Genomic DNA, 27898 nt, shown 5'->3' on the forward strand with positions numbered 1-27898 from the left:
AAAAGAAATTTGTGAAGAAACAATTCAAAAATCTGTTAATATACGATTAGAGTTACTATGGTGTCAATAACCCAGGTTAGAGTAAAAAGATTCACAAATTTTAAATACTGATTTTTTAAAAATGAACTGAATTGTGCCTAGCAAAAAAAAAAAAGGAAGCAAATGCAAATTTGTAATTACATTATATTTTAAACATACCTGCATGCTTTTAACACTGCAGAGAAGATACTTTGTCTATAAAACTTTCTGAAATGTATCATAACATCAAATTTTCATAAAATACAACTTGTGCAGAACATTTTAAGGTTTACTATAACTTTATTACAATTTAATATACATATTACACAAGATAAAAATAAGAAATTTCATTTATCCTCTTGAGTTTCAAAATCCCTGAAGTTTGCTGAAATAGAAAAGTAAAATAAAATTATGCATTATTATTTTTATAAATACACGCGCATTGTTGCAAATTCAAGAGGAAACCCAAATTATGTCTCACACCCAACTTGTTCTCCTAAAAGGATACATCTTTATAAAGGTAGTCTAATAAAAAAATAGCAAGACTTGTTGCAACTTCCAAGGCCAGCTTGGGCTACACAATAAGTTCCAGTCCAGCTAAGACTGGCTCAAACAAAAACACAAGAAATGAAAGCTGAGTGTGATATGACACACTTATAATTCCAACATTCCAGAGGCTGAGGTGGGACTGCAAGTTCAGGCCAGCCTGTGCTACCCTCAAAAAACATGGGGTGGAGACATAACTAATTGGTAAGACACTTGCCTAGTATGTCCAAGACCCTGAGTTCAAACTACAGCACAATACATTGGTGGGTGGGAGGGATGCATGATTTAAAAATGCACTCAAAAAACTGAGTGTGGTGGTACATGCCTTTAATCCTATTAGAGCTAATAGCTACATAATGATTCTCTCTCTCTCTCTCTCTCTCTTTTCCCCTTGGTTTCTCTGTAAGCTTTGGAGCCTGTCCTGGAACTCGCTCTGTAGACCAGGCTGACCAAAATCTCAGAGAATCTGCCTACCTCTGCCTTCCTAGTGTTGAGATTAAAGGCATTAGCCACCACTGCCTGGCAAAACTGTCCTTTGGAAAAAAAAATGTGGCTAGGGAGTTGGAAAGGTGGCTTAGAATACTTGATGTTCTTGGAGTAGACAGTTCAGTTCCCAGCACCCACATCAGGCAGCACACAAATATCTATAATTCCAGGCCCAGGAGACCTGATGCCCTCTTGTGATCAGGTGTTCTTTCCTAAGATCTTTGAACCCCATCACTACACATATCTAGCTTCTGTCTACTTTGCTGCCAGTGTGGTTTGCAGAGGCTTTGAGAAACAGCCATGTAGAGGATAGGACTGACCTATGGGAAGAATAGGAAGCATCCTCAGGTGTCAACATTTGTGGAAGCTAGCCCACCTATACAGCCAACTCAAGAAGCCACTGGAAAAGTTCTTATCAACAGAAAGAAACCAAGCAAGAACTTAGCATTAACTACTGTTCAGTCCGAAGCATTCCCAGTGGGCTACTGCAGACATGCAAGGAAAATATAAGCTATCTATCACATATGACTTCCAGCAATAGCAAAGCAAGAGAAAGCCATGCTCACCTGTCTTCCACTGTCTTGCTGGAAGGGTAAAAAACTTTGAATGCAAATCCACTTCTTGGAAAAGAGCCCTTTGGAGACAAAAAATGTCCATAAGTGACTATTTGGCTTGTAAAAAAAGAATCTCATTTCTTAGTCGAGATTTGAGACAGATGTTAGCACAGTTTTTTTTAGAGGTTACTATAAAATGTCACAATCTAGTAGCCTTTTAAGTTGACCAGTTTTATTCCAACAAAATGTCTCTGGAAATGCTTTGGCATGGTTCCAGTCAACACGGAAACAAGTAATACTATAAAATATTAAACGTGTAGAAGACAGACCTTGTGTCCAAGGAATTTTCCCTGCCTTTCCCCTTAGTGAGGGGTTGACAGGATCCCAGTATGCCCCCAGCACCACTGAGCAGGAACCACAAGCAGCTGTCTATGATGAAGTCCCAATGTTACCACAAACACTTGAGCTTTTCAGTCTGTCTGAAGCCATGAATCAATGCCTGGCCTACAGCAAGCAAGATAAAGAACAGAATGGGGCGGGGGGGGGGAGTTGGCTCAGCAGTTAAGCACATACACTGTTCTTTGAGAGGATGCAAGTTCAATTCCCAGCACCCACTTCAGGTGGCTCACAACCATTTCCCCTTCAGGAGCATCCAACACCCCTGGTGTCTGTGGGCACCTGCACTCAAATGCACATAGCCACACAGACACCATACGAATAACTTAAAAATTAAGAATTATCTTTTTTAATAAAAAACAATGAAGCAATATCAAAACCAAGTTTTGAACCTGACCAAAAGGACTGAATAATATAAAAAGGGAATGATGATAGAGGGGGTTGTTCATACAGTTCAAGGTCAAAGAGTAGGAAAACACATTGGTAAGGTACGTTTTAAAAGTGTCAACTAAGAAAATGTCCAAAGATGTAGCAACTATCTAAAGAGAATAACCAATGAGGAAATAGCCTCAGTGTGAAAGGATATTTGAATGTAATGAAGACAGAGGGGCTGGAGAGATGGCAGAGCTGTTAAGAGAACTGCCTGCTCGTGCAGAGGACCCAGATTCGGTTCCCAGCACACATGGCAGCTCACAGTCATCCACAACTCCAGTTCTAGGGGATCCAGTACCCTCTTTGGACAACCTCAGTCACCAGTCACACACATTGTGTACATGCACACACAGAAGCAAAACATTTATACATATAAAATAAATCTAAAACAAGAAAAAGACTGAAAACTGAACCACAAATTGATGCAGTGAAGCCAGTGAGTTAACCTGAGAGAAGGCTGATCTTTAGAGAGTAATTCTCAATCAGAGACATTCAGCAAATATCTAGGGGTACTTAAGACTGTCACAAGTGAAAGATGTAAGCAGCATCCAAGGGGGGTAGAGGCTGCTGCTGAGCTTCCCACAGTGCACATGAAAGCTCCGACAACCAAGAATTACTTGGTCCAAGATGCAAAAATGCCAAGGGTGATGATTAGCCCTGTGTAGAGAAAACCACACAAATGCACATTTGACAAAAGTAACCAACCCAAGTCATAATGCTTCTAGATGTGACCCAAATGAAATAAAGAAGTATTAAGATTTAAAATCCACAAGAATCAGTTGCTGGTACTGGTGGTACACACCTTTAATCTCAGCACTGGGGAGGCAGAGGCGGGTGGATCTCTGAGTTCAAGACCATCCTGATAACAGAGTAAGATCCAGGACAGCCAGAACTATACAGAGATACCCTATCTGGAAAAAAACAATGAAAGAAACTACAATACTTGATAGTTACATCGCATACTGAGAATTTAGGAATCTACTATGTATACCAAATTATATCAGTGTTTGACTATTTTATCATGATGATTTTATTCTCTATAGAAATGTGCTATAGGGCACAAAGTGGCTCCACAGATAAGGTACTTGCTGCTGAGCCTGACAACCTTGGTTCCATCTTTGGGACCCACATGGTGGAAGGAGAGAACTGACTCCCACCATAGCATACAGCCCACACACACTCACACGCACACATGCACAAACACATACACACCCACCAACACACACACACACATGCGCGCGCACACATACACACACAGACACACACACACATACCCTGCCCCCCTACAGACACACAGGCATACACATAAAGACACACAGAGACACACAAACACACACCCTGCCACACACACACATACCCTGCCCCCCTACAGACACACAGGCATACACATAAAGACACACAGAGACACATACACACTGCCACACATAGACTCTCTCTCACACACACACACAGAGAAATAAAGAAGTAACTTTTAAAGTTAGAGAAAAGAAAAATGTGCTGCACTCTACACCATCCATGGCATACTTACAGGGTTTATGCAGAGGCAATCAGTGTTGGTCACCGTGAAAGGATCATACTTGTCTGCAATGACCAGCAGATCTGGCACAGGGTACACTCTCAAGGCGTAATCATATGCCCAGTGGACGGGGCACACATAGAGAGGCAGAGGAGTCAGGTGTCCCTGAGATAAGACTGTCTTCACGAACTAGAACAACACAAACAAAGCAAAAACAGTTCGTCAGTGAAAGCAAGAATAGTGAAACAAGTAGTTTTAAATGGTTTCCGTGAAGACCTGGAATATTTACAAAACAAGGGAATCACAGAGCACCAACAAACACTGCTTTTAGAATGAAAGTATCACACAATCTAGGGGAAGAACAATTTAAGTTTTCATCTAACACCACTTATCGTATCACCGACCCTCCCTTTAGTCATTATGAATTAACCATACATATAATAAAGTTACTTCCTAATTCAGTTCATTAAGGAAAAAAAAAGGGGGAGGGGAAGTGAGGTAATCTGTACTCCCACTAATTAGGAGGCTGAGTATTGCCATGAATTTGAGTCTAGCCTAAGCTTCAGGAGGAGACCTTGTCTCAAAAAAATCTAAAATTACAGTAACAACAACTTGATAGTGGTGGACGTGTTAGCCTGTTGTCCCAGCTATAGAGGAGGTTAAGAGAAGTTATTTGAGCCTATGAGTTTAGGCCAACCAGGGTAACTCATTAAGACCCATCTCTTTAAAAAGGGAAAAGAAAAGAAAGGAAGGGAGGAATGGAGGGAGGGAGGGAGGAAGGGAGGGAGGGAGGGAGGGAGGGAGGGAGGGAGGGATAGAGGGAGGGAGGGAGGGAAAACCGGGCTGGAGAGATGGCTCAGTGGTTAAGAATAAACACATGGTGGCTCACAACCATCTATAATGAGATCTGATACCCTCCAGCCATGCAGGCACATATGCAAGCAGAACACTGTATATATAATAAATAAAATAATAAATAAATCTTTTTTTAAAAAGTCATGCTAATGTATGAGCCAAGAAAACATATTTATTAAAAAGAAAAATCACAACTGCAACAATTTTGCAGGGCTGCTAGGATTTCTCAGTGGATACAGGGCTTGCCACCCACAATGTAAGCCTGGTGGCCTGAGCTGGGTCCACTGAGCATGGGAAGGACAAAGAACTGATGTCACAGACTCTTCTCTGGCCACCACATGCGTGCCATGGCATGTGCATACTCCTCTCCCCCTTCACCACACACACACACAAGTACAAATAAAAATAATACCCTCATAAGTCATGAGTCAGCAGCAAACACCCTGGGCTACACACACACACACACACACACATACACACACACACACAACAACAACAACAACAACAACAACCTTCTTGTAACAATAAAAAACCTTCTTGTAACAATAAAAGTGATTTAATTCCATACCTCCCAATGACAACTGTATATTTGGGAACTTTGAATTTACAACATAAACACTGCATGTCCTCCTAATATGGACACACCATATGAAATATATAATAAACATGAGAAATATGAATATTTAATAAAAATAATACTATGAAGTAAACCTAAGAGTTTCTTTTTTGAAGGGGAAGGGGGTTATGGCAGGGTTTCTCTGTCCTGGCTGTCCTGGATTTTGCTCTGTAGACCAGTCTGGCCTCCAACTCACAAGATCCTCCTGCCTCTGTCCCCCACCCCTGCCCTGCCGAATGGTGGGATTAAAGTTGTGCACCACCACTGCCCAGCCAAACCTAAGAGTTCTAAAGGGAAATGAGAAGCTTCAAACAAAGTCCCCACTTGCTCTGGCCTTCCAGTTCTGTCCCTAGGCTCTTCAGTAGACAGCCACAAGCACTCATGTAAGAACAGGGTTCCATTACTACCTTAACCACAAGGATACATCAAAAGCAAAAAGTAAGTAGCTCAACAAAGTTTATAAAATGTAACATTTCAAATAGCTCAATAAAAGCTGGGAAGAGGGGGTGTGGCACATGCCTTAAATTCCAGCACTCAGGAGGATCTCTGTGAGTTCCAGGCCACCCTGATCTACAGAGTGAGTTCCAGGACATCCAGAGTTATGAAGAAAAGCTGTCTTGAAAAGCAAACAAACAAAACAAAACAAAACCAAAAAAGCCCACAATAGTTGAAGAGAAGGCTCAGTGCTTAAGCAATCATGAAGAACCAAGTTCAGACCCCAGCGCCCATGTCAGACTGCTTGCTAACACCTGTAACTCAGCTCCAAGGGACCCATAGTCTACTCTCAAAGATACACACACATAAATGACAAAATTAAAAAACACTTCTTTTAAAACAACCAAGGATTGGAGTGCTGACTCAGTGGTTAAGAGCACTGTGGCTCTTCCCAGAACCAGGGTTCAATTCCCAACTCGCACACGGAGGCTCACAGCCCTCTGTAACTCCAGGCTCAAGGGAGCCAATGCCCTCTCCATTGATATCAGGCACAAACATGGCACACACATATACATGCAGGTAAAACTCCCACATACATAAATTAACAAATAAATATAAAACAAGAGGTAGTTTATCAAAGAAGACTACTTACATGAGTAGGAATATCCAAATTGCTACTAGGAAAACGGACACAGTTTCTACACATTTTATTCACTAAGTCTTCACGAAAGATAATAATTTCTTGTGTACAGTACTGAATTCTGAAATAAAGCAGTAGTTGACTTCCTCAGAAAAAAAAAATAGCTTTAAATGTCTTTTAATATCAATATTCCCCCACTGTACTTCTCAATGGTCACCACAGGAGAAATTCACCCAGTCTATCTCATCTGTTCTCCAGTTTAATAATTTAGAGCCGTCCCCGTGTATGTATGCGTGTGTGCACACTCTCACATGCACACTGCTATGGTTTGAACCAAGCCCTTTACATTTCCCATGAAAGCACTCTTCCACTGAGACACGCTCCCCATCCTCTAAGCTCTTATTATGTGCCCAACACTATGCAAAAGATAAGTGAACAGAACAGAAGAAAAAGATACCAACCTTATACACTTTACATTCTTATGGGGAAAGAGGACGAAGAAATTAAACAGACATGATAATGATGTGTGTTGGAAAGGAGAGAAAAGTGAAGAGGGATCATACTTGGGAGGAGAGGGTTTAGGAGGCTAGGGTATTAGGACAGGGTTAAAGCTGAGAGGCTCCTCAGGCACAATGACCTAAGACATCCGGAAGAGAGGCACTGTAGGCAGGGGAAGAGGCATACCACAGCACCTAAGACTGCAGTGCGCCTTGCATGCTTGGGGTGCAGAGACTGGTGGGAGAGGAAATCAAAGTGGAAACAGGGCATGTCATGCAGGGAGGGCAGGACTACCTCTGCAAGCATACGGGCTGTTGGAATAGCAGGAGAGACCCTATTTTTCAAGACAGGAGGGCAGCATGATAGGGTTTCTTGTGTTAAGGGCAGATGTTATGAATCTCCTCCTACATCTCCCAGAATCCTTTTTGTCTCCTAGTCCTGCCTATCTTGCCTTCCTATTTGCCAAAAGTGCTTTATTCATTAACCAATAAGAGAAACACATTTACAGAATGACATCTCCCATCAGGCAGACTACACAGGGGAAGGAATAGAAGCCAGAGACCAATTCAGAGGCTATTGATCCAGATTAGAGAAGACACCCAGTCGTAGAGGTCAGAGGTGACCCTTGAAGTTGCTAGGGCTAACTCAAAAGTGTGTAAGAGGAACTTCTATGGTTATGGACTGAGCAACTGGAAAGTAGGGTACCCCAAAATGAGACAGAAAAGACCCCAAAGAAGGCAGGAGATGATAGCTTGGGGCAAGATCAGAGTTGTCATTTATCTACCAGACACCCAGAAAAAGATGACAGTGGACATCTGGATCCACAAGGATAGGGTTCATGAGAAAGCAGAAAATACTGTTGCCAACACAGAGACCATAAATTTCACTATTAGTTAAGTATCTGATTATAGTTAAAATACTTTTTCAGACCTTGAGGCATCTGAAGTCGAATTTTCTTTTTAGATTTACTCAACTTTCAGAAATAAATTAGAAAAATAATTTTTAAGTGAAGCAAAAGAAGTTTAACACAGAATGCTAGTATTTACCTGCAAGGGTTAGTGGTGAAAACTGAAAATGGTACCCTTTGTCTGAATTCCTGTGTGATGCTCTCAGCAAGCGGGGGCCTATAAAAACAATGTGATAGAGGGTGGATTTATCAATGTTACACAAGTCTCTTAACTACCAAAAAAAAAAAAAAAAATGTGAATCAAGATTACCTTGGTAAGATGGAACCAAATCCAGGGTCCTCTGGACCAGGTACAAATACAAACCGGCTACTGCAGGAAAATCCAACATCAGCCATTAGAAACAAGAACTCGAGACACCGCCAGGAATCAAAATTAAGTCACTGCCTTCAGCTGAATCACAGACTGTTTTAATAGTGTAGCCTGCCCTGAATCTGCAATCCTCTTGCCTCAGTAGTTGCCATTGTGTCTACCTACTTTTTAAAAATTTTATGCATTTTAATAAATTGCTACAAGTGTCCAATCCAAAACTATTATTAATAGTGTAGAATCCAGTGTTGTACATTTGCACTGTGGCTGGTGTAGCTGGTGTTCTGAATCTCACTTGGATGTGAGTGTGTGTACATGTATGTATGTATGTATGGGTCTGTGTCTGCTATGGCATACATGGGTCTCGGGAATCAAACTCATTTACTAGGTTTGGCAAGCCCCTCTACTCACTAAGCCTTCTTACTAGCCCACCCACATTAACTTATCTTTACAGAGGCACATGGGGCCATGGACAATCATACTGAAGGTCCATCTTGAGGCAACAACGTCACCAAAGCTACAAGTAAACTTGCCACTCTCCCTTCTGAGTTTCGTTTCACTATAAATCCAGAGAGTAGAGTAACACACATGATGATGTGAGGATTTTATCCCAGGATCTCTCAACATTCTCAACTTTTTCTTTCTACGGGTAATTTCTTTATAATCACTGATATAAACTTCATAATTCTTCTTTAAAAAAAAAAAAACAAAAAACAAAAACAAGACTATTTTGGATTAAAAACAAAAAAGGTAGCCACAGAGAACTTTACCTTTGGTGGATACTTGGGTATTCACATATTATGTCTGCCAAAGACTTTAGAGAGTCTAAAAAAATTTAAAGATATTTAATTTGTATATAACCATAATGTTAAAGTTGATTTAATATAACCCTGTTTCTTTAATTAAAATATTATGCATAATTTATCATTATAGTTTATATAAAATAGAAACACTTAATTTCTTTTTGGTTTTTAAAGACAGGGTTTCTCTGGGTAGCTCTGGCTATCTTGGAACTCACTCTGTAGACCAGGCTGATTTCAAACTCACAGGGATGGACCTGCCTCTGCCTCCTAATTGCTGGGATTAACAGTGTGCCCCATCGCCCATCTTAGAAACACTCTTATAAACAAGATCTTCAATACCTTTCAAAGCCTGAACTTGATTTTTTCCATATGGTGCAGATGAAAAATTACCACACAGAATAAAGCAGGTTGGAGGTGCTGGCGAATAACCTAGAGAATAAAAGAACATACCTTTTCAAGGCTGAAAGTTTCATTTTATTCATTTAATTATTTTTGACACAGGATCTCACTAGCTAGCCTGGAATTCCCGGAGACCCACCTGCCCCCCCCCCACGTGACTAGATTAAAGGTATATGCCACCACATCTGGCTGGCTTTAACAATGAAAGCTTGGGGGTTGCCCAGACTGATCTCTAATCATGGCTCAAACCCACACCTCAGGCTCCCATGTAACAAGCCCACAGATGCACTCTCCCACACAGAGTGACAAACATTTAGTTCCAGGACACAATCCCTCGGAACAAGAGAGAATACAGAAATGTATGTACCAGAGAACATTATGTGAAGCTTCTCCAGCACCCGCACTTGGTCCAACCACACATCAGACACAAACACAAACATGGCGTCCTTGTTCTCATCTTCCAGCTGTCTCAGTTTTGCAGAAGTCTTCACAGATGCATTAGAAGGCCCTCCAAAAAAATTAATATTTCCATAGTACGCCCTATATAATTACAACACAGTTATCTTCTATAACATGTCTGTTCACCGAGAAAGTAAAAATTCCAGATACAATAATTGTGCAACACAGTATTCCAGAGATGAAGTATGTTGCCTGCAAATTATTTCAAACACTCACATACGTGGAAACAGGTTATAAAGGAATATCCAGGATGCATGCTTCAAAAGCTGTCCTCAGAGCAGAGGCAACTTCCATTTTAATCAGATCAGCTGCTATTAGCTAGTGTAAGAGACTGTCAAGAGACCCACAAGGCAGGGTATACTGGCAGTCTTCACAGGAGGGGGTGGGGCCAGTAAACAGAACCCAGCTGAGATGCCAGACACTCTGCTCACAGCTGTAATAACCCTGCTGCAGTTACAGTGAGAGGTGTAAAGTTAACCGGGAAGAATGGGGAGAAAGGACTCCATCTATCAGTTATGGGGAAGTCACCTTCATACTGCAATGAAGCTTTTCAGCAGGTCATCCTCTCCTGGTTAACCTCCAGGAGAGGTTAAAGCCACAGTGCACTTCAGCGCCTTCAGTGTTGAGGGAGCAATTTGAGTCTCCTCTCAGTTGCTCCCCTAGCTGCCCCCACCCCCACTGGAGCTCCCTGCAGCTCCCTGCACCACCCCTCTGTGTGAAACAGGAGGAAGGTGTTACCTTCTACCTTGGCTTCCCAAATGCCTGGCAACTCATTTCGTTTCATTGTCCTGTACACACTGAGCCACACTCTGCACATTGACAGAGATTTGGACTAGATAATGAGGATTATTTATACAGGCAATTTATATAGATTATATAAATAATAGCATCAAGTATAGGCTCATTAAATTCACTTTTCTTTTTATGCCCTTATAGTCTATTTTTTCTTTATTTTCACTTTAAAATTTTTATTTATTAGTATTTGTGTGTGTGTGTGTGTGTGTGTGTGTGAGAGAGAGAGAGAGAGAGAGAGAGAGAGAGAGAGAGAGAGTGCATGCCACATGAGTAGAGTGTACCTGAGGGGACCAAAAGAGGGCATCGGATCTCCTAGAGCTAGCACAGGTGGGTTTCCATTGCTTTTTCCCTATCAACCCAAAGTCTGACACCTTCCAGTAACTGAGATAAACTAAGTTACATTCACTGTTGCCAGTCTACAAATTCCTGTGGTGTAGAAATCAAACACTTTAATACCTTGTGGTACTAGAGGGCTCGGTGGGTGGAAATCCAAAGGCATTGACATGAAACACTTGATCTTCAAACCAACCTTAAAAAAAAAAAAAAAAAAAAAAAAAAAAAAAGGTAACAAATCACTTTTATCTGTTCAGTTACACTATTTTAAAAAGACAGATTCATGCCACATAAAGCAATGGATTAAACTACAGAAGTCACCAATCTTACAGAGATATCCAGCTCCAGAGCCGCGGGCAGTCCAAATTTTATAAGTAAAACTACATTAAACAAGCATGACTCATCCCAATAGGCTCATCTTTTAGGGTGGGGTGCTGGGGAAGTCCCACCACAGGTTGGAGCACAGATCGAGCAGCCAGAAAGATGAGAAATGACTGAGTGTGTTATCCTATAAGAAGCGCCAAAGAGTCAGTTTTACCAGCGGTGACTCACGCACGCATCACACGTGTGCGCATCAGTGGTTTTCAGTACACACCCGCAGTACGGCTTTCTCCACTGTCTAATCTCAAGGCGTTTTCCTCAGCCCTGAAAGCTTCCTGATAGCCTGCTTTCTTAAGAGTGACCTGCTCATCTTGACGAGGTCACACGCTTATTGTGAATGTCCCCTAGAATTACAAGGTGTCTTCCCCAAGCAGAAAGAGTTTTACCGTCCAGCAAGGACATGACAAGGGCGCATGCACTTACTTACCTTCAGCCAGGACAAAGCACGCCTCGGTGTATAAGCCGCTGTGGAACTGGTGCGGAGCAGCTAAGGAATCGTTCAACACTGTGCTCCAAATAGTAGTAATAGCAGTATGCAACCCGAGCCCCACGGCTCAGCAGGCTTTGCTGTGTGCTTTGGGATTTCTCTCAGGGGGTTGTACTTGTGTTGGGGAGGGGGAGGTTGAGGAGGGCTTGTTTGTTTGTTACAGGGGAAGGCTGAAACATGTAGCCCAGGCTGGCCTTAAAACTCAGCTTCCCAAGCACTAGGATTACAAGTAAGCACCCATGCTCTGCCCTGAAAAGATTTTTTTGTTGTTTTTTCAGAGACAGGGTTTCTCTGTGGTCTCCAACTCACAGATATCCACCCGCCTCTGCCTCACAGATGCTAGGACTAAAGGTGTGCACCACCACCGCCTGGCCCCTGAAAATATTTTTAAATAATAAACTGCAGGTCTATTTACCTGATGGCTCAACAGATAAAGGCACTCACTGGCAAGACCAAGTTCAACACTCAGCACCCACAATGTAGGAGAGAACAAACCCCTGCAAGTTGTCCTGTGATGTCCATATGCACTATACATGGATATACATTACACACACACACACACACACACACACACAATGTAATTTTAAATAATTAACTGAAAACTTCACAATAACATATAGGTCATTCTTGGCATGTTACAAATTCCTACAGGGATTTCTCCAGATATCCCAATAAGAAAGACTTTAGTCTCTAAGAGTATGTCTGCATTCCCATGTTACCACCACATAGAAGTTATACTGGAGACCCAGAGACAAGTTTAAGAATGATATAAAAACAATTTCTCCAGTTCATAGAACTTAATAATTTGATTTACTTATCTATTTATTATGCTTATAGTGCTATGAAGGTGCTCTCCCGAGGAGATAAACTCCCAGGCCTGTAGCAGAGTTTTCTTATTAAAATTTCAAAAATGTATTACTTTATTCTGTTTTATGTGTAAGGGTTTTGCCTGCATGTCTGTACCTGCGACCAGAAGAGGGCAGCAGATCCCCTGGAACTGGGATTATAGGTGGAACTGTGGGTGCTGGGAATTTAACCCAGATCCTGTAACAGCAAATGCTCTTAACTGTTGAGCCACCTCTTTAGCTATTCTTTAGATATTCATTCATTCATTCATTCATTCATTCATTCAAAACAGGGTCTCACTATGCAGCCCTAGCGGGACTAGTGCTCACTATGTGGACAAAGCTGACCTTAAACTCACAGATATTGGCCTGCTTCTGTCTCTAAAGAACTGGGATTCAAGGCATGCGCCAACACACCTGGCTCAGAATTTCTATTTTGTTTTTTCAAGACAAGGTTTCTCTGTTACAGTCCTGGCTGTCCTGGAACTCTCTGAGTAACAGGCTGGTCTCAAACTCACAGAGATCTGCCTGCCTCTGCCTCCCAAGTGCTGGGATTAAAGGTGTGTGCCATCAAATCCAGTCAGAATTTTTATTTTTTCTTTAAGGATATAGCTTTACTAAGATCCAGCTGTACTGTTCCAGTAGGATCTTCCAGGAAAAACTTCCCCTAAAACAGAATTAAATGAAATACACTCACGTTTATATAAAAATGACTACTATCACAAATAACTAAAATAGTACCTAGTGTGACAACAGGGAGAAGTGGACCTGTAGGTGTGAGTAATACCTAGTCCACATGTCTATGTCTATTTCTTAGCAACCTCAGACTAACTACTTACCGGAGACTCACAAGTACTGAGAACGACCGTTGCAGACCACAGGGTGACAAGGAAGGCCCTGGCTGGTTGCCATTCTGCCTCACCAGTTGCCTTAGGCTAAGAGAATGACCATCCATCTCCTCCAGGGCACCAGGATGTGGTCAGCAGCTTGCTCATTCAGAAAGGTAGCATCAGTTCAAGCAGAGGCCAGGTGGAGTCTACCCAGAGGCCATGCAAATGGAACACCTGGTCAGTCTTCCCCACTGACAACCACAGAGTGGACAGAGGTGAAGAGGTCAGCTCCTAAGCTTTCTGTGCTGAAGGCGTTCCTGTGTGTCTTATGACAATGCAACACATCACCAACTCAAGTCCAAAAGTAAAAAGCAAGCAAGCCAGTCTTAACTCACCTCTTTCAGCTGGGTTATCATTCCAAGGACAATCACATCGCCAACTTTGGTTGTACTGCCCAATAAAGTTTCTATTGTTTTAAGCTAAAATAAAACAGAGTAAATCCTTAATGATTAAAAGCATATTCTAATTTCCTCACAGATAAGTCAATGCTGAGTGCAAGTTTACTACATACAGCTGCTCTACAGCAGGAAAATTAATCTGCAAGTTGGGTTTCATCCTACAAAAAGCTAAAATGTCCACTGTGTAATGAACAAATAAAACGTAACCAAAGAAGTCAAACATAGGGATTCATGCCTACAGAGGAGGAATGTTGTGCCTGAGGCCAGTCTGGACCTCATGTGAGTTCCAGCCCCTCATCCCCCCCAGGCTACAAACACATAATCTTAAAATACACACACTTTTAAGACAGGATTTCCTCTATAACAGTCTTGTTATCCTGGAACTCACTTTGTAGACCAGGCTGGCTTTGAACTCAGACAGATCTGCCCAAGCCACCATGCCCAGCTTCTCCAAACACCTATTAAAGAAGAATTAAGTTGCTTACAATTTCCTGCAAATATATACAATATACAATATAAACAATGCTTGATATTTCTGTTCACAGTTCTTAGACTACAACATGGACATAGCTGTTAGACAACTTTCACAACCTCCAGACTGGGGTTCAGTTTCCAGTACCCACATGGTGATCATAACCATCTGTAACTCCAGTTCCAGAGGATCTGATGCTCTCTGGCCTCCAGAATACTTGCTGCTCTTGTAGAGACCTGAGTTCAGTTCCCAGCCCCCCTCATGGCAGCTCACAACCATCTGTAAGTCCAGTCCTGGTGGATCTGACACACAGCATCTTCTGACCTCCTAAGGCATACATGGTACACATATACACATATAGGTAAAACACACATACACATAAAAATTAATTAAAAATCTGTAAATAAAATAAAAGAGTTGACACTTGGAATTCCATTTTCAAAACAACACAGTACAAAGACATAGCAAAATACTGTTGTTTTTAGACGCAAACCCAGGGCTCTAGATATAATAGGCAAATGTTCTATCACTCAGCTCCACTGGCCTTCCAAATATATATTAAACACACTATTTTTGTAGTTTATAAAAGGAATTTCCCCTGGGCTTCTATAAATAGTCTATTTGGGTTCTGCTTGCTCTGAAGTGTTTCTAAAGTAGGAAAAAAACTGTCGCAGGCATAGAACTGAACAGGATGATTGAAAATAGCAATACATTAGTCAGCCATGTAAGCCTCAAGTGTTTTGACAGAGGAGAGGAAGTACTGCATCTGGGCTGCCGACATCAGAAACCTAACAGACAGACAGACTTTGGTAGAGAAATGTGAGCCATGTCAATTTCCAAGATGACGCAAATTACGCTGTAATAGTGTAAAGCGCAGAAACTGTCAAGTACTATTAGTGTTTTCTCTTTGTGTGGCATCACTTGTTAGTTTTTGTTTTCTTGAAACAGAGTCGGCTTCGAACTCACGACAGAGCTGAGGATGAGCTTGAATTCCCCACTCTCGTGCCTCCAGCTAAGTGTGAGGATCACAGGCCAGCACCACCACACTCAGCATTGGTTTAACGTCATCCAGTGTTACTGTTTCTGTCTCCAGCAGACTCCTCAGCATAATGAATTCTTATCTACCAAGGCAGGGAATCCAATGAACATTGAGTGATGGGGCTGGGCTTCTTCAAAATCCATTTAGACCCTCAGGAAAATGGCAAGGCCTGTACCTAAGCTGGGCCCTGAGCACTAGAAGAAGGGAGAGCCACAGACAGACTGACAGCGGCCAGGCCAATGACAGAGCGGTTTGGGAATCATCTTCCAAACCATAAAAGTGGAAGGCGCACACAGGCCAGCCCCTCTCCACTCTAGTTACAACTGTAGGGTCCATCTGTGTTCTCACACTCACCCCTCACTGCTTCTTCAGTACACTGGGGGTGGGGGCACGAAAACCAATGTTCCTTTGATACAATGGATATGGCACGTTTTAGACGAGCAAGCCTGTGGTGATCAAGAGAAGGATGGGCAACAATCTGTATTTTGACTGAGGGCACGAAGGGTAATGAAAAGCTGGTCAGAAAGTCAGTGCAGAGCTCTGGAGGCCAGAGACTATGTGGATGTTTCCCTGGAACCAGCCTGCTCCAAAGATGAAGTCCCTTCTATTGGAGAGATACAGAGCCCACAGCAGTAGGCATGGCCCTCACCAGCACCAGTTATGCAGCCGTGCCCACAAGCCAGTCTAACAGGTACATGAGTTATTTTCATTTAAAAGCCAATGAATTAACCAGGCATGATTCATGCCTTTAACCCCAGCATTGGGAGGCAAAAGTATGTGTGTCTGGGGCCAGCCTGTCTACATAGCAACTGTCAGGCCAGCTAGGGTACAGAGTGAGACCCTGTCTCAAGAAAAAATTTTTTAAAAAAATTCAGTGAATTAAAAGTAGCTAGCCAGGTAGGATGGCTCACTGGGGAAAAGCCCTTGCCACCAAGCCTAATGACCTGAGTTCAATGCCCAGGTTACACACTGTGGAACAAAGAACCAACTCCTGTAAGTTGTCCTCTGACTTCCACATGTGCCACATAGCACATGACCACACACTACGAAAAAGCAGCAAGAATATTACTCATGTATTGATATAAATAGCCCCTAAATAATTAAGACAATGCTCAAACCTGGAATTTGCTTCCACTTTCCTCGGGGTGTGAGCCTATCACCGGAGGAGTAAATAATTCATGTCTGTGCGTCCTCTGTGAAAAAGAGAGAGCCTTATGAAAGATCCATTAATACACTGAAGACAAACACTGTCCCTTAGCTGTTACAGCTGTCACTTATTTGGAACACATTTGAAAACCTGTATTAATTAAACAGCATGCAAATACCTAGCAATTCCCCCAATGCAAACCGGGGGCCTTGCACCAGGTAGGCAACTCTACCATTGAACTAAATCCCCATCCCCTACAGCAACTCCTAAAACAAAAAGTATTTAAAAGCCTGAGCTTACAAGCTAGTAAGAAAGAGAAAAGCCATCTGTGGAGGTTTGAAAGAAAATGGTCCCCAAAGAGAGTGGCTCTATTAGGAGGTGTGGCTCTGTTGGAGCAGGTATGCCCTTGTTGGAGAAAGTGTGTCATGGTGGAGATAGACATAGAAATCTCATATATGCTCAAGTCATGTCCAGTGTCTCAGACCACTTCCTGTTGCCTGTGAGCTGAGATGTAAGAACTCTCAACTACTTCTCTAGTACCATGTCTGCTGCATGCTGCCTTGCTTCCCGCCATGATGATAATGGACTGAACCTTTGGAGCCACCACAATTGAATGTAAGAGTTGCCATGATCATGGTGTTTCTTCACAGACATAGAAACCCTAAGACACCACCAAACAACACAGTACTGTAAGGGCTGGTTGTAGGCTAGGTCAAGGAGATCATTTAACAAGACCCAAGTGAGAGAATATGGAAGGAAGAAGAAGGCTGAGACAAGGCACTTGGGCCCATGAAATTGGGATAACCAGAGAAAGAAGGCTGTGGGAAGCTCTGTATGAGTTAATTCTCTCATCCACTGCTGCAACCCAAAGTCTGGCAATAAGAAGCTTAGGGGCTGAAGGATTTTACTTGGCCCACGGTTGGGAACCACGGTTGAGAATCACATTCCACACTACCCATGGAAAAGTGCAGGGGAAATACCAGGCTCGGCTGCTCAGCTTGCTTCCTTGTTTTCCCTTGTATTTGGTCCAGTGGATGGAGCTGCTCAAGCTGGGACTACCCTCACAAACTCACCCAATGGTATTCTTAAGCATTTCTTCATCCAGTCCAGGTTACAATTAAGATTAACCATCAGTCTACAGCCATGCCACCACGAAACACACAACCTTGTCAGAATTAACTACCCTAGACAGAGCTTAGTGTGAGTGAGCACTTTTAGATGAGGTACAGCAACTATTTAGGGAACTGGCCCTCCGTTCCCATCAATTCATGCACTTTGGGCAGGCTGCTGCCCTTGCCCCTTCTGAAGACAGACAGCACAGGCATAAAAGACAGAAGCAGAGACATGGATTGAAAGGAAAAGCAAGTGCACTAAGCTGGGCCAGTAAGAGACATTGAAGACTTTGCCAGGGCTGCAGGAAAAGAGGGATCTTTCTGACAACTGCTATGGCTACTAGTGGCCATTTTTGTTATTCCATAGGACTTATTTGAAAGGGTAATCTTTTTTGCAAAAATGGTGCACTAGGACCTAAACCTGGCAACACGTGAGGGCCAACATGGCACCCATCTTTTGTCCCTAGAGCAGGCAGTAAAAGGATAATTAAAAAAAAAACAAAAAACTGAGATACAAAAAAGACAGATGTCCCATGGTGTGGGATGAGCACCTGGATCCAGCCAGGCGTGCAACCACAGACCTCTAGTCTTCCTGTAACACAGGTCAAACTAATATAGTCCTTCTCTGGTTTTAGTCACTTCGAGCTTGTCACAATCACAAAAGACAATTTATAGAAGAGTTTGGGGACATGGCTCAGCTGATACAATGCTTGTTTGGCATACACATAGCTCTGAGTTCACCCCTAGCACCACAGAAAAGTTGACCATGGTGGAACACCCCTGGATCCCAGCACTCTTGATGCTGGGAGGATCAAGAGTTCAAGGTTACCCTACACAATGCGTTTGGAGCTAGCCTGAGAAACGTGAGACCCTCTCTGAGAAATATTCTGAAGCACAGTAAGAGCAAAATCAAATTTATTTCTGGGAAAACAAATGCAATGCAAATGTGAATGGGCTTCAGTTCATCTCCTCTACCTCACAATTGAGGAACACAAAAGGAAGGGCTAGGTGACAACACTGTGGCTTGAAACATATGAGGAGGACCTGGGATGCTTGCACAAACCTATAATATCAATACTCAAATGACTGAGGCAGGAAGATCTTGAGTTAGTTGGAGGTCAACTGAGGCTACACAGACCTTGAGACCACCCTACATGCATTCAACAAAATTGTATCTCTGACATACAAACAAAACAGAGAAAGAGAGACTGACAGTTGTTAACATCTCGGTAAAAAGCACTATGGTACTGGGCATTGGTGGCGCATGCCTTTAATGCCAGAACTTGGGAGGCAGAGACAGGAAAATCTTGTGAGTTCGTGGCCAGCCTGGTCTCCAGAGCTAGTTCCAGGACAGCCAGGGCTACACAGAGAAACCCCGTCTCAGAAAAAGGGTGCTGTGGTATAGAAAGGGGGGGGGGATGTATGCAAGGCAAGGCCAATTCAAGTAAGTTACACAGAAGGCATATTGCTTGATGGGTTTGGATGATGGGGGATGTCCTTCTGCATATATGTTTCTCTTATTGGTTGATGAATAAAATGCTATGTGGTCAATAGCCAGTAGAGGCAGGAAGATGGGCTAGGCTAGGAGACGAGGAGAGTTCTGGGAAAGGTAGGCAGAGAGGTGTCACAAGGATGCCATGGAGGGACTAGGAGGATAGGACAAGCCAGGTGTTCTCCATTAAGATTAATAGAAATGGATTAATAATTAAGAGAGAGCTAGCCAGTAAGAAGCCCTAGCCACCAGCCAACAGTTTAATAATTAATATAGTGTCCGTGTGTTTATTTGGGGCTGAAGAGGCAGTAGGCTGGCGGGACAAGAAAAACTACACCAACATTTGAATAAAGAACAAACTGCATCCAAATGGAGACCAATAAAGGTTTCAAATGGCAAGACATTTCATGTTCATGGGTTATCAGAATTAATATTGTGAAAATGGTTGTATTACCAAAAACAATCTAGAGGTTCAATATAATCCCCATCAAAATTCCAATGGCATTCTGCATAGAAACAGAAAAAAAAAAAAAAGATCTACAATTCTATCTCTGAATAGCAAAAGCAATCCTGGGCAAGAACAATACTGAAGGTTATCACAATAACCGAGTTCACGCTATGCTACAGAGCTATAGTAACAAAACCTGCATGGCACTGGAACAAAAACAGATATGCCAATCAATGCAACAGAATCTGGGACCCAGAAATAAACTCATGCAGCTACCGACACGTAATTTTCAAAAGGTGCCAGAAAAACACCTTGGAAAAATGAAGCCTCTGTGACAAATGGTGCTGGAACTGGGTATCCACACAGACAACGAAACCCATTCATCTCTCTCATTTTGTACAAAAGTCAGTTCACCATGGATCAAAGAGCTTAATCTAAGAGCCTTTGAAATCACTAGGGAAACAGAAAAAAATAAAAATAAAAACACTTCTAGACATAGACAGAGGCAACGACTTTCTGAATCGGACACCAATAGCTCAGGTTTATAATAACCAGATCTAAGAAATGGGACTGCATCAAAATAAAAGGGTTTGGCGGTGGCTTGGGAGGGAGGTAGCCCAGTGAGGAAGTAGCTGCAGAAGCAAGGGGATCCGAGTTCAGATCCCCAGCACCCAGCTGAAAAGCTCGGTACGGCAGTGCACACATCTAACCCAATGCTGGAGAGGTGAGGAGAACGGAGACAGGGGCACCACCTGGCCATGGTGGCCACCACCCCAGCTGAAAAGCAGCAAGCACCAGGTTCAGTGAGAGACACTGAGCAGAGAGTAAGCCGGAGCCACAGAGGAGGACACTGAGTGTTCCATTCTCTGAGTTCTGTACTTAAGTGCATGGGTACACACCCTACACACCTCCACACGCGTGGGCGATGTCCTTCTGTATGATGTGAGTATGTTTCTCTTATTGGCTGGTGAATAAATGCTGATTGGCCAGTAGCCAGGCAGGAAGTATAGGCGGGGCTACCAGATGTGAGGAGAATGCTGGAGAGAGGGAAGCAGAGAGGGACAGACAGGAGCAGACAGGGAAATACCATATAGCCGCCAGAGAAACGCCATGTAGCTACTGGAAAGGTGGGGCACCCAGGCATTCTCAAGTAAGATAAGGCCATGTGGAAATACATAGATTAATAGTTATAGGTTAATAATTAAGAGAGAGCTAGCCAAATAAGAAGACTGAGCCATCGGCCAACAGTTTATAATTAATATAAACCTCTGTGTATTTATTTGAGACTAAGGGGCGGCAGGACCAGATGGGACAGAAACCTCTGTCTTCAACACACACACACACACACACACACACACACACACACAGAGAGAGAGAGAGAGAGAGAGAGAGAGAGAGAGGGAGAATCGTGCTGCACGACTCCTGATATACATAGGAAGGAAGTAAAGTCAGCATACACACACAATAGAATATTATTCAGCCACAAGAAAAAACAAAGTTATTTTCAGGATAGTAGACAGAGATAGAGACCATCCCACACTAAAACCAGACTGAAAAGGACGAAGTACTGTATTTACTAATATGTAGACTCTAGATTAAAAAAAAAAAAAAGACATGAAAATAGAAGAGGGGTCATGAAGGGGAGGAGGACGGGAGAGAGTACGAGAGTACATGTCACAATAAAACCCATATTTTATAAAATAATAAAAAAGAAGAAAAGTTTCAAAAGGACGGAGGGATTGGAGAGGGGCTTTCCAAAACTGGGGATCTCACAGTGGGTTTCGGAAGAGGGTAGCTCAGCCGACAGGATAATCAAAGTGGCAGACATGAAAGGAGGAAATACAGATGAGGCCCAAACACGCGATGGAAGACCTCAACCATCAGGAGGAACTATTCCATTATTCCATTCAACGGCAGTCACCATCTTCCATGCAAAACCATGGCAGGCAGAGCTGCAGCTCGGGGCGATGAGATACCAACATCGAGTGTGACAGAAACCCCTGAAGACAGGTACCCTCAGACCCAGCTCTTCAGCCTCTTCCAGCGCCTACTATGCCTGTCATACCCCCACCCCCAAACCCTACACTCCTGCCACTCGACACCACCCCAGTCCTCCCCTGACCCTCTGACCTTCCTCCTTTCGCCTTCCTTTCTCTCGGTCTTCCCTTACTGCAGATGCCTCCTAAACCCTTCTCAGCAACCCAGCCCTTGCCCCACACTGCTGATCTGCATTTATGTATCCGCTCCTTGACAACCATAATTCCCATGCTTGAAACAGAATCGGCCATAACCCCCAGACAACCTCTTTCTTGTTTAGCAGTACTCTGTTTAACTCTTGAGGTTCAAAACCTTGCTCACCTTTTTTGTGGTGGTTGGGACTGAACCTAGGGTCTCATATATGCTAGGCTTCACTGAGCTGTAGCCATGGGTATTCTTGCTTTGTATTTTGACACAGGGTCTCATGAAGTTGCCCAGGCTACTGAACTCACTCTAGTTTAAGTAGACTTTGTGTAAGGATTCAGGCGTTGTGCTGGCCTGCCCCTGTCATCTGGCAGAATACACTCAGGCAGTACTCTGGTCAGCCCAGGTGCAAAGGACCCATTAAAAAGAGAAAAAAATAAATAAATAAAAAGACCTCTGCCCAGCTATGCTTTCTTTCTGCTCTCTTCTCTTCCTTACTCTCTTTCCCTCTGTTCCCTTGGGGCAGACAGGACTTTTCCCGTCTCCCTCTTCTCTTCTGACCTTCCTTTGTCTCTGTCTCTTTACCTTATTTTCTTGCCTCCCCCTCAATACAACTTCCAATATGAGTCACGTCTACAGGTCTCTGTTTCCCCAGCCACCTGCCATTCATCACCCGACCGGGGACCAGGGACCAGGGACTAGGATCCTCGCTGTCCCAGCAAAGGATCAGGTACCCTGAGATCCCAACCCAGGCTGCAGTATTCCTAACACTTTGAATTTGTAATTCTCCCGCTTCAGCCTCCCATGTAGCTGGGACGGCAGGTAACTCAACTTCTACACAAGCCTCACTTGCTTACTGTTTCCTGTACAAAGTCCATTTTCCCTTGCTGTGTCCTTGTTAACAAGGTTACCATGCGTGTCCACAGTACCATATGAAATGCCACAGTGTCCGTGAAGCCCTCCTTGGTTCTTCTACTGAATACATTATATATCTTTTATAGCAAATAATAAAGTCCTACTTTTGCTTGAAGAGAATATAGTGTGGGCTTCAGACAAATCAGACAAGCTGGGTCTGAATCCTATCCCCAGCCTTGAATGACCAACTTTAATCTACAACATTGCATCCTTTAAATATCCTTGAGATTTCTCAAAGCTCTTTTTTCTCACCAGTCTACTGATGTTCCCCAACTCCCAACTAACTCACCTGGTGTAAAATAGTGTATCGTTCCCGATACAGCTCGGCTTTATCTTTTGCTGTTCCAAATAAGGTTGGTGCAGCATGATTAGTCATTGAGAGCCTAGAAGAAAAGGAATGTCATTTAAAGTGTACACACACACACACACACACACACACACACACACACACACACTGTATATAATGTTAATATAAAAGTCAACCAAAAGTGAAACATAAAATTATATTCTTTGTGAAAAAATATATAATTGAAATTAACTTAACCAATAAATAGAAAGATGGCCCAGTGGATAAGAGCACCTGTTGCTCTTGCAGAGGTCCTAAATTCAATTCCCAGTATCCATATGGAACCTAAAAACTAACTCCAGCTCCAAAAGATCCAGCGCCTTCTTCTGAACTCCATGGACAGAAGGCACACGTGTGGTACACACTCGTATATTCAGGCAAAACACTCATACATGTAAAATAAACAATCTTAAAAGAATTAAAATCAATAAACAATACGTGGAACACTTACGGAAGAAATTTTTTTCTTTCCGAATTGTATATAAAATGTGGAATATCAAAAGCTCCAATGATATTGAAAATATGCTCTCTGAAAAACAGCCCATAAAACACCGATATTAAAATACAGATCAACACTAATAACTCATACTATAACCTTTTGCATATTTTTGCATACTCTGCACATTTTCTGCAAGCCATGTACCAATTTTTTATAGTGTCACAAATAAAAGGATAAAGTTTTTAGCTTGTACATCCTACTTTCAAGAGATACGAAGGCGACAGGTGTGACGGTGCCCTCTTCCCATAACCCTTGCACTAGGAAGGCCAGCAGTGAGACCTGTCCCAAACAAACCACCAAGCAGTAAGTTAGACTTCTGATGGTCAATTTAATTCATTCACAGCACACAGACTGTTAAACAGACTGGGAATACACCATGTCAGTACTAAACAAATGCTACAATATCACTAGAAAAAAAAAATAGTAAAGACAGATCATTCAGTCATCAAATGTATAATGTAGGCTATCGATTAAAATGAAACAAGTAACAATGGCTTCTTCTGTAGATCTACTGACCACTAATTGCTTTCCCTTGAAGAGAAGCACTTGGCAACCCTCCCACAGGAAAATGTCAACTTTACCCACATACATAGTCTCATCTACCGACTGGCTGCACTCCTGGACTGCCGCTTCCACTACAGATCGTTCGATCATGTTTGATGACACTGAAAGAGAGGTTCAAAGTCAATGCTTAAGACAGGAATAAAGACTCAGGGATAGTAGCACCCACCTATAAGTCTAGCACTTGGGAATAGGAAGCAAGAGGAGCAGGAGTTCAAGACTATCCTGGGCTACATAGGAAATCTGTGGCCAACCTGGGCTACATGAGACCCTGGACATAATAGCACACAGCAGTAATTGCAATACTTTTGAGGTTCACACACACACACACACACACACACACACACACACACACACACACACACACACCATCCCTCTCAACATACCCATTTCTCATTAATGGGAGAGCAATTCTGAGTATTAGCCCAAGGACACAACTAAAACAGTCAAGAAGGCAACACAAACTCAGGCCTGATCAAAAAGTGGTCACACTATTTCCAGGAAAAATACCATATGTCATTAGAAACTAATATATAATGACTAATAATAAATCATTATGACTAATCCTAAATCGTTATCGTAAAGGAGGGAGTATTCTAAAGGAAGAGTGTAGGAATTTGAATATAACTGGCCCCCATAATCTCATACGGAGTGGCACTACTAGGAAGTGTGGCTTTGCTGCAGGATGTATGTCACTGTGAAGGCAGGCTTTGAGGTTTCCTATACTTAGGATACCACCCAGTGATTCAGACAACTTCCTGTTGTCTGCAAGATGTAGGACTCTCAGCTTTCCCTCCAGCACGAAGTCTGTCTACATGTCATCATGTTCCATGATGAAGATAATGGACTGAACCTCTGAAACTGTGAGTGAGCCCCCTCAATTAAATGTTTTCCTCGTAAGAGTTGCCATGGACATGATACTTTTTCACAGCAATAGAAAACTAACACAGTGTTTAAAATCTTGCCTTTAGAAGTGAAAAGAGAACAAAAATCTCTCCTGTATCCATCATATCACCTCCTACATCACCGAAGATGTGATGTAGAAAGAGATGAGAGAGGGCTAAAATTCCTACCCTGTGGGCAGTAGAAACATTGTAGCATCTCTCCTTTGTAGGTTGGTACCTATGGTAGCAGATGAATTATTTAACCAATAGAACATGGAAATTGTGCCTTCTCACTTTTCTCTTTCCCTCCTATTTAGGAGTATATAACTTAATAAGACAGTCACAGGTGTTTAGAGAGAATTAAGTGACCACTAAGGATCAGGTCAGGATTGGCGACGTGATCAGGTAGATAAAGGCACTTGCCACAGAACTCTGATGACATGAGTTTGATACTCAGACCCATGTGGTAGAAGGAGAGAACCCACTCCAAAGTTGCCCTCTGGCCTCCATATACGTACTGTGGCATAGGTGTACGCACATACATGCAAAATAATAGTAATAATATAATTACTTAAAGGACAAGATCCTAGTTGAATAAAGGAAGAGGGTATGGTAATCCCACCTCCCCAGGGGTATTAGAAACTACAAAAGGGCACTTAAGGAATAGAATATCCTGAGGTCACAACTGAACTAACTTTTTGGGAAAAGATACTACGATGTGTATTTCTCAGAACCCTGGGATATCTTAATGGATCCTTGGGTTTCCATTTAAATCTAAATGTGAGGACACAAAGCGATAGCAATTTAAGCATCACCAGAAATGTTACTTACAGGGCTGCTTTTCAACTGCATCGATGATCTTTTCTAGGGTCTTTTCAAGCTCTAATTCAGTAACAGACTGAAGAGCTTCAATGAGAAACTTAGTGGCTTCACTAGTGAGAGAAAGGAAAGACAAGGCTGATAATTTCTCAACATTCAGAAAGTGCCCATTCATTCCTCCCTTCAAGTGGTTCTCATCTTGCCTATAGTTTCTCAACAAAACTCTCCTTCCAGCCCTGGCTAATAAAACATTTTTGTTGGTTTGTGTTGGGGTTGGGTTTTGTTTTGTTTTTGAGACAGTGTTTCTCTGTGTAGCCCTGGCAATGCTGGAACTCACTCTGTAGACCAGGTTGGATTTCAACTCACAGAGATCCACCTGCCTCTGCCAACCAAGGATTAAAGGTATGTGATACCACCGACAGCTAATAAAACTGTTTTGGTTTTTTGAGACAGAGTTTCTCTGTAGGTTTGGAGACTGTCCTGGATCTCTTTCTGAAAACAAGGCTGGCCTGGAACTCAGAGATCACTGCCTCTGCCTCTCGAGTGCTGAGATTAAAAGTGTGCACCACCACCGCCCCACTGATAAAAGTGTTTTATGTGATGGTGGTGGTGGTAACAAACTTTTATTTAAATTTCATAAAACTCAAACTTTATAAAAAGCCAACATAACTGAAAACTCAGTCCTCCCTCTAAAGCCTGAAGTATCAAAGCTTGAAATAATTAATTCAAAAATAAGCAAATAATTAAAACAATGAATCCCTGTAAGCAGATCATGCTAAAATACCTTTTAAATTTTTTAAATGAGCTGGAACCCTGGACATCTGAGATGACCCCATCTTGACTGGAGTATATGAAACCCAAAGCTGAAACCCCTACATTTCTGGCCCACATAAAATGTAGGCTAAAGCATGAGTGTGGTTTTGGTCTCTAAGTTACAGGCAATAGACAAACTAACACACTACCTTTCCACAGTTAAGCTCCATGGTGCTTAATTCTTCTCATGGCACTTTGAAACGAAAATATTTGAATGTATGTCTCGCTGAATCAGTCAATGAGCTTCTAATAGCTTAATAATAGTTCATTTTTAGTGAAAGAAGAGCTAAACTGATCAATCACTCACTTTCTCCCAGAGTATGCCCAGATTGAACCTTGAACACTAATAGGCAAAATGTAACGTTAAAAGTTCCATAAAGCTCACAGTTATGAAAAACAAAAACAAAAAATTGCATGTACAAGATTATAAAGGCATACCGAGCTCAGCGGGCACTGACAACGTATAGTGTATTATAAAATGCAAACACAATGTAATAAGCGAACTCTTGGAGGTGTTCATTCTATGGAGCTAAAAAGACTCATTATAGCCAAGAAAACTGTCTTTTGGGCAAGTTGTAAAGTAGGAAATCTGCACACACACACATACACAAGACTAAAAACACGTTTAAAATCTATCCAGTCTTTAGTTATCCAGGCAATAATGCGAATCCCAAACGGAGACGGGTGGCCAACAGACACTGAGACGGATTTACCCAGGTCTCTCCTTTGACGAGTCTCCCTGTAACCTGCAGAAGTAATACTGTAACGATTCGCATCCCACAGAGGGCGGGGACCTCTGCTGATCTGAGGTCCTCAAGCCTCGCATCTTCCGGGGCTCAGTTGGGCCCCGGTGGCGCAGCTCCACCCAGACTGGAAGTAACATTTGCACCCGGCGCGAGAGTCGCGGGCAACCGGGGAGGCTCTGCAGCCTCAAATGCGACAGAACGACCTCTCCTCTTACAACAGAAGGTTCTAAGGGTCTCTGCACGCCCGGGGCACTGCGGCGGGACAGGTTGCCTCGCGACTCACCCCCTGAGCAGCAAGCCGCGCAGCTTGAAAGCCGAGACAGCGCGGACCCGTAGCCGCTCCGGCGCCATGTTCGCGATTTGGCGCC

General features: G+C 42.7%; 1 protein-coding gene across 1 annotated transcript; it reads right to left on the reverse strand.

Moving 5' to 3' along the window:
- Window positions 1-298: 298 nt before the first annotated feature.
- On the reverse strand, window positions 299-27898 carry Pole2 (DNA polymerase epsilon 2, accessory subunit). Its single transcript, XM_051195923.1, has 19 exons — window positions 27814-27898; window positions 25984-26084; window positions 24297-24372; window positions 23660-23737; window positions 23152-23245; window positions 16686-16760; window positions 13994-14077; window positions 13379-13435; window positions 11864-11912; window positions 11179-11251; window positions 9836-10008; window positions 9409-9498; window positions 9037-9091; window positions 8210-8269; window positions 8039-8116; window positions 6507-6615; window positions 3961-4137; window positions 1617-1684; window positions 299-403 (listed from the first exon to the last, which is right to left on the reverse strand). The coding sequence occupies exons 1-19, from the start codon at window positions 27879-27881 to the stop codon at window positions 385-387; spliced, it is 1584 nt and encodes a 527-aa protein (XP_051051880.1). The 5' UTR covers window positions 27882-27898; the 3' UTR covers window positions 299-384.

This window comes from Phodopus roborovskii, unplaced genomic scaffold, assembly GCF_943737965.1.
Source record: "Phodopus roborovskii unplaced genomic scaffold, PHOROB, whole genome shotgun sequence".
NCBI lineage: Eukaryota > Metazoa > Chordata > Mammalia > Rodentia > Cricetidae > Phodopus > Phodopus roborovskii.